The following is a 6,971-nucleotide window of genomic DNA, read 5'->3' on the forward strand; positions in this document are numbered from 1 at the left end:
GCAATGGTTAAGAAGTTATGGTCGATTTACTAAAACGGCCGAAACTTAACTCAAAAACATGGCGGTTTTCAATTACCTTTGGTTGCGGATGATGGTGGTGACAAGCTGAACGTGATCACGGCACACGGTTGCTCCGGCGACGAGCTCAGGTGAGCTTTCTCTCTCTTTCTCTCTCTCTTTCTCTCTCTCTCTTTCTCTCTCTCTCTCTAAAGAAGTTGGAGATGGTGGAGATGGTGGGGATGGTGGAGATGGTGGGGATAGTGGAGATGGTGGGTCATTACATATACTTTTATGTAATTCTCAATGGGCTCTGTTTCATAGCTCTCCGAAATTTTCAAGTGTGCGTTGTAAATTACGATTGTGACTTTAGAAATTAATAAAAGCAGTTTAGTTGGGAAAAAGAGAGAAATGCTTAGGTCGAGGATGGTTATTTCGTGACCAGAAAAAAAGGAAACGATGGTGAAAGACGCCCTTCGGCCAAAGAGTATTCGTTGTAATAAAAAATAATAAAAACCTGCCTAGTTTGAAGACTCTTTCTAGGCCAGAGTCTCTCCTCTTCTTATTCTTTTTCTCCAGCCTCCAAGGTATGAATGACGCTCAAAGTTTGTAACAGAATCTGGCGGCGGTAAATCAAAATCTCTCACAGGTACGATCAATTAAGCCTTTTTCTTTAAACGCCGAATCTAAGTGCCCCCAGCAAGTAAATCTTTTGCTCTTTTCACTTAGTCAATGGTGATCAGAGGGAGACTATGTTCTTGTGTTTTTTTTTTTTTTCCAAGTCTGCTTTTGGGTTTGTGTGGAAAATCTTCAATTCTGTATTTTGTTGCCTCATAGGCTCTTGTTTGATTTTCTTACTAAAAGGCGCTGCCTGTTGTTTGAACAAAGCATAGAAATGAGTATGTTTCTAGCACGTCGTTTGGTAACAAGATGCTTCTCCTCCCGTCCTCTCCACGTCTGCATCGTTGGCAGCGGACCTGCTGGTTTCTACACTGCCGACAAGGTTCTTCATTCCTCTCTTTTTTATTTGATTAATGTTAAGGTACCGGATTCTGTGATTTAAGTCATGAATTAAACTCTTTGTAATTTGATAATTAGTTGTTGAAGGCACATGAAGGAGCACGTATTGATATAATTGATCGATTGCCCACACCTTATGGACTTGTTCGGTCCGGTGTTGCCCCTGATCATCCTGAAACTAAGGTACTACTTGAATCTCATTTCATTGGCTGAGTCTTGTTTCTTTAGAACATTCTCAAGTGAGGTCAGAAACATTGCTATCTTTGTTTCTATAGATTGCCATTAATCAATTTTCTCGCGTGGCACAACACGAGCGTTGCGCTTTTTACGGGAATGTAAAGCTTGGTTCCGACTTATCACTTTCTGAGCTGCGGGATTTGTATCACGTGGTAATTCCTTGTTAACTATCTTCTTATGTGATGTACATTTATCTGTCCGGCATTTTAATCCTCATATCTCCTATAAATATGTTTGTCAGATTAACTATGCACCTTAAACAAGTTTTATCACTTTACTATACTCCTATTCATTTTATTCTACCTTGCTCTCATTAGTCATAACGTTTGATTGAGAACCTTCAACTTACTTATTATTATAAGAAGCATGGTCTGTTCAGGTTGTACTTGCATATGGTGCTGAAACTGACAAAGATCTTGGCATTCCAGGTGAGGTATGCCCGTTAAAAGTGTTTCATATGCCTGTCTTTAAGCATAAGTTACTTGGTTTTGGTTGCTTATACTTGTTGCTGATTTACTTTGATAGAGTTTGGGTGGTGTGTTCTCCGCAAGAGAATTCGTCTGGTGGTACAATGGGCATCCCGACTACAGTAGTTTGAAACCTGACTTGAAAAGCTCTGACAAAGCTGTTATTCTTGGCCAGGTACTCTATAATATATGGTTTGCAAATCCTCTTTTTTTTTTTAAAGGCGTATTTAAAAATTCATAAGATAATTCTTTCTTTTGTACCAAATGTATCCGAGTAAATGCATTTCTCAGTATCTCTCTGACATATGAATCATTCAAATTTAAGGGTAATGTAGCTCTAGATGTTGCTCGGATTCTCTTAAGACCGACAACAGAATTGGCGTCAACTGATATAGCTACTCATGCTTTATCTGCGCTGGAAGAAAGTTCTATAAGGTCCACAAGTTAGATACTGTTGAGTTGAGACAACCAAATATAGTTCATAATACAAAGCCGTAACGTCTACAGGAAGGTGTATCTTGTTGGAAGACGGGGGCCAGTTCAAGCAGCATTGACTGCTAAAGAGCTTCGAGAAATTCTAGGTATGTTATATATCTAAACCATCGCGTAGTTGGGCTTTAGTGTCGATAAATCCCCCCCGTCGATAAACCCCCCCCCCCTCCCCAAAAAAAAAAATCAAAGAGGAAATAACATGGGAACAAAATCGTGTGAATGGGAAACAATATTTAACTTTATGATTTCAAGTGTGGTATGGTGTGTGTGCTGCTGCTGCTTTTTTGAGCGTGTTTGAGTGGAAGTGTGGTTTCATGAAACAATCTCTTTAATTTTATATAATTGGCGTTCATAGTATCTTTGATAAATGGGTTCGGAGATTTACCGGTGTCTCCAAGTTACATCAAAACTATATATTTAGGATAGAATAGACCTCAGGCAACATTGTTTTTTCTTACATTTAGTTAAAACTACTCTATTATTCTGCTCCATATTTAGTGGGGATTGATTTGCTGATGTTTTGCTATTAATACTACTCTTTTGCTAAGGTTTGTTTGTGTTGGCCTTACATTATCTTCTTTATGATGTGCAATATCTTGTAATGTCTTTTGTGGGCTTTTGTACACAGAAATCGAAGAGGAAATAACATAACAACCAAATCGTGTGGATCACTAGAAACTATATTTAGCTATACGATTTTTAGTATGGTATGGTTTGTGTGCTGCTACTACTTTTGCGAGCGTGTCTCCAAGTTGCATCAAAATTACATTTTAGGATAGAATCAGACCTTAGCTTGTCTTCTCTTTATGATCTTTTAACGTTTTTTTGTTGCTCATTGACGTTTGTTATTTTCCCATTTAGAGTATGTCACTATTGATGCATATCTTTATAATGCAGGGATTAAGAATTTACACATTCGAATAAAGGAAACTGACTTGAGTGTAACTCCTGCTGATGAGGTACTTGTGTTACCGATTTTCAACTGTCTTTTTTTGCATTTTAGAGAGATTGTAATATAACTTTTATGGCTACTGTCATTGGCATTCCACAAAAATTTGTTTGATCCTGCATTTGTTTTGTCGTCTTTGCTTCTCATGAATGACAAATCCCTTTGTGGTACAAAGGAAGAAATGAAAAACAGTAGAGCCAGGAAGAGGATCTATGAATTACTGTCAAAGGCTGCAGCAGCAGCAGGAACATTCGAAGGAGACTGTGGTCAACGAGAGCTTCACTTTGTTTTCTTCCGCCAGCCTGAGCGGTTCTTAGAGTCAGATGAAAGCAAGGGTCGTGTTTCTGGTGTAAACTTGGAGAAAACCATTCTTGAAAGTAAGTGCACCTCAAGTTGAACCTATATAATCATATCTTATTTTTTTTAGCTCAGCTGTTTAAAAGCACTAGAAATGGATAAGTGATTGCTGAGGATACAATGGTGTAAACACTTGATCCACCATGTCTCTTGGTACTTACCTGTAGGTGTTGGAAGCGGAAAGCAAATTGCAGTTGGTACAGGAGAGTTTGAAGATATTAACTGCAGGTAGTAAAAGATCATTTTTGATGAAAGATTCTCAGTGAACAAATTTGAATGAAAGCATGCTCGGTTTTTGCAGTATGGTGTTGAAAGCCATTGGTTACCAGTCGGTTCCAATCAACGGTTTACCCTTTGATCACAAGAAAGGTGGGTCTAATATGAAAGTTTTTGTGCGATTAATGTCTATGAGAAAGGAAAAAAACGATATGTTCTTCTGATTTTTGCGTCTTGTTTCAAGGTATTGTCCCGAATGTAAGAGGTCGAGTGGTTAGTACAGAGCCAGGCTTGTACGTATGTGGATGGCTCAAAAGAGGACCAGTAGGCATAATTGCCACAAACCTTTACTGCGCAGAAGAAACAGTAAGCAACACCAAACTTGTCCACTGATGTTCTTAAGCTATAAGATTGGGAGGTTAAAAAAATGTGTTGCAGGTTGGTAGCATAAGCCAAGACATTGAAGAAGGAGGTGTTGGTAAAAGCGAAAAAGAAGGAAGCAAGGGACTGATGCAGTTGCTTGAGAAGAAAGAGGTGAAGATGGTAGATTTTAGTGGTTGGGAGAAGATTGATGCCAAAGAAAAACAAATGGGTATTGACAGAAATAAACCAAGAGAAAAATTAGTTACATGGGAAGATCTTTTAGCAGCAGCATCAGCAGACAGCTAGGATTTCTTAGCATTGGTGTGCTGATTTATTGAATTATATTTTTCTTGTCAACAAAATGAATAAGCGACTTACAACAACCATATGATTGTTATTGGCACAAGTATGGACAACAAAAGCCATTCGGTGCATTTTAACTTGTTTTTTCTTTGTGTGGCCCCCGTATGATTGTTATTGGCACAATTATTGACTAAATGTTGCAGATCAATTACGGAGGTGATTGGTAGTTGCTGTCGGTGCTGTCCACAGTCCTATTTATTTTTACAGCACCAAATTCAGAGAAATTAAGCTTTAAATTTTTTTTTTAAACCACAGCTCTTGAAATAACTTACAGTTGTATAAGTGCTCTGCAGAGCCAAATATTCAAAGCAATTTTTTAGTGCTTTCCATAAAATTTTACACCAATAAAATTTAAAGCTACAGCAAAAAATCTACAGATTTTTTTCTACAGTAAAATTTTTAAAGCTACAGGCATTACCAATCGGACCCACAACTGGTCTTTCTTACACTTATGCTACTTACATTTCCCGGAAAAAAAGTTCTTAGGTCAAACCGTAAAGATAGCAAAAGGGAACAAACGTGTTTATTGAACGATGAAGATGGTTATGCTGCTTGATGTTTACTTAACACTGTATAATGACTTGAGTTGCTGAGTGATCAGCCTGCTGCTGTGAATCGCTGATTGAAGCTCTAGATTCTCGGACCACCATTGTTCTAACCCATGCGCCTCGAGAAACTTCTGTTTCCCTTTTGACATCACGAAAAGCTTTGCTGCTGCTTGAGGAATAGTGTTTTTCACAACAGGACTCTGGTTCTCCTTGTTGTTGTTCAATTTTTCCTTCTCGTTCACTCCATCCTGGTCTGTGTAGTAGCAGCAGATATAGTCACTGTCGTTCACATACAAATGAGGCACCCATTTTCTCAAATCCACAGAAGATTTCTGATTTTGTCCGTTGAAACTCGGTACCCAGTTCCTAAACCCTCCTGAAACACTCCCAGGAGCAGCCTCTGCTTCACAACCATTTGGTACCAAAGGCTCGTTTCTCGGAGGAAGCATCGACATGAGTCGTTTCCAAGCAACACCAGCTTTTTCACCAATGTTTCTTAAGCTCATAGCTAAAGATATAGAAGGTGGGTTGAACAAATGCGCATCAACGAACAGCCCATCTTTAGCCAATGCCTTACCAACTTGTAATGCAAAACCTGCTCCTAAGGAGTGACCAACAACACAGACATTATTGCTACCATATCTCTTCGCTACTGACTCCAGCGCTACGAGAGCAACGTTAAACCTCACAGAGCCTTTAAGACTCTCCCAAGCTAAAAACCGGAGATCGTCTTGGATATCACGTCTCATGGTAAGACTCTTGAGTATCGTTCCTCTTAGCGCAAGTACTGCTTTTGGTGCACCGCTCGGTCTGATGACGACTAAATCAGCCATTGCAGCAGATCTGTCCCATTCAAGAAGAGCTCCAAATATGGATCCGTCTCTCTCATCAATCAGCGTTTGCGTTAACTTGTACTTGAAAGGAATCCACCATTTGGGTGCGAGAGCGTTTTGCTTGTCTCGGTTCTCTTGTCTGTCGAGTTCAAGTAAGTACGCTGCTTGAATAAAACATGCCATTACTGTCCTCTTATAGTTTGGATCCTTCCTACAGGTACATAAAATCGACACAAGATTTGTAGTTAAAAACAGATAACCAACTCTCAGATCTCTTAGAAACACAAAGAGTTATAAGAATAATTTTTCTTATTAGCTTTAGAAACTACTCAAAACTAAAGCTCTCAATATGTTTCACTTAGATCATATGGAACACCTCTCCATTAGACCTATATTTATATGAAAGACAATTCCCTTTAACATGTGGGATATGGAAAACACAAACCTAAGCTAAATAGAAACTTCCTTTTCCTATTTCTAGGTTTCCTTATTGTGTTTATCTTAACATATTAAACATCTAATAATATGTTAATTTTCCACAAGCTTGGAATTATCCAACATTCACCCCCTTAATTCCAAATTGAATTAGGGAGATCAATTTCTTGAACTCCGATTAAGCTCCTCATTTGCTTGAACTTAATCATCAAGTAATCCTCCTTCACCACACCATGGTGTGCGGATCCACCCATTGAATTCACATCTTTCTCAAGGTTAGACCGGATGCTCTCCTCGCTTCTGTACCGCCTCTTCTTAGAATTGGCACAGTTCTTGTAGAACCTTCTCCTGACCTCTTCACTTAAGTTGCGATGAGTCTTGTGGCTGAAGCTCACTGCGACGATAACTCTGGTCACGTCTGCCATCTTGCGTACGTGAGCTCTGGTAAGGATGTCGGCCTTCTGCTCAACACCCAACAGTTTTATCTCTGGTTCGTCTTCAGCTTTTGAGAACCTTGACTCCATTTGTATGTGCGTTGTGTTACACGCTTCCACCTTTGTGTCACACACTACTATGTGAGTCGTGTTACACGCTTCCATCCGTGTGTCACATAACCGTGTATATTTAACACCAGCCGATCTATCCACAGGCTCATACGTCTTGTTTCTTGTGATAGAATCCACCTCGGCTGCCA

The 6,971-nt window shown here is 39.3% G+C and overlaps 3 protein-coding genes across 7 annotated transcripts in view; 2 read left to right on the top strand and 1 right to left on the bottom strand.

Annotated features, from left to right (window-relative positions):
- LOC106318681 overlaps window positions 1-397 on the top strand; it is a 6,983-nt gene extending 6,586 nt beyond the window's left edge. Inside the window, exon 7 of the mRNA XM_013756769.1 lies at window positions 284-397. The gene's annotated coding sequence lies outside the window, so the exon portion shown is untranslated. The remainder of the gene's footprint in view (window positions 1-283) is intronic.
- A 25-nt stretch (window positions 398-422) lies between these two features.
- Window positions 423-4,543, top strand: LOC106318680 (NADPH:adrenodoxin oxidoreductase, mitochondrial). Of its 5 annotated transcripts, none has more exons than XM_013756764.1 (14): window positions 423-646; window positions 891-1,000; window positions 1,096-1,200; window positions 1,293-1,406; window positions 1,617-1,682; window positions 1,780-1,896; window positions 2,047-2,156; window positions 2,229-2,302; window positions 3,111-3,172; window positions 3,338-3,539; window positions 3,687-3,747; window positions 3,821-3,888; window positions 3,980-4,101; window positions 4,174-4,543. In XM_013756764.1, exons 2-14 carry the CDS (start codon window positions 893-895, stop codon window positions 4,402-4,404), a joined length of 1,440 nt encoding a protein of 479 aa, XP_013612218.1. In that variant the 5' UTR covers window positions 423-646; window positions 891-892; the 3' UTR covers window positions 4,405-4,543. The 5 variants fall into 5 exon arrangements, with proteins under 5 accessions (XP_013612218.1, XP_013612221.1, XP_013612222.1 ...); XM_013756767.1 differs by having other exon boundaries at window positions 1,620-1,682; XM_013756768.1 differs by having other exon boundaries at window positions 424-646; window positions 1,634-1,687.
- A 1-nt stretch (window position 4,544) lies between these two features.
- Window positions 4,545-6,971, bottom strand: part of LOC106318682 (GDSL esterase/lipase At4g10955) — a 3,487-nt gene continuing 1,060 nt past the window's right edge. Inside the window, exons 2-3 of the mRNA XM_013756770.1 lie at window positions 4,891-6,074; window positions 4,545-4,611 (exon numbers count right to left, since the gene is read on the bottom strand). Of these exons, the coding sequence (XP_013612224.1) occupies window positions 5,021-6,074 (1,054 nt within the window). The 3' untranslated portion in view covers window positions 4,545-4,611; window positions 4,891-5,020. The remainder of the gene's footprint in view (window positions 4,612-4,890; window positions 6,075-6,971) is intronic.

Source organism: Brassica oleracea, chromosome C9 (genome assembly GCF_000695525.1).
Source record: "Brassica oleracea var. oleracea cultivar TO1000 chromosome C9, BOL, whole genome shotgun sequence".
NCBI classification, from domain to species: Eukaryota; Viridiplantae; Streptophyta; class Magnoliopsida; order Brassicales; family Brassicaceae; genus Brassica; species Brassica oleracea.

Bases quoted from the DNA above. Each gene is read 5' to 3' on its own strand.
- LOC106318680 (XM_013756764.1), top strand. From the start codon at position 893: ATGAGTATGTTTCTAGCACGTCGTTTGGTAACAAGATGCTTCTCCTCC. The intron at 3,173-3,337 runs GTACTTGTGTTA...TGTGGTACAAAG, and splicing joins GTGTAACTCCTGCTGATGAG to GAAGAAATGAAAAACAGTAG. The intron at 3,748-3,820 runs GTAGTAAAAGAT...CGGTTTTTGCAG, and splicing joins TTTGAAGATATTAACTGCAG to TATGGTGTTGAAAGCCATTG.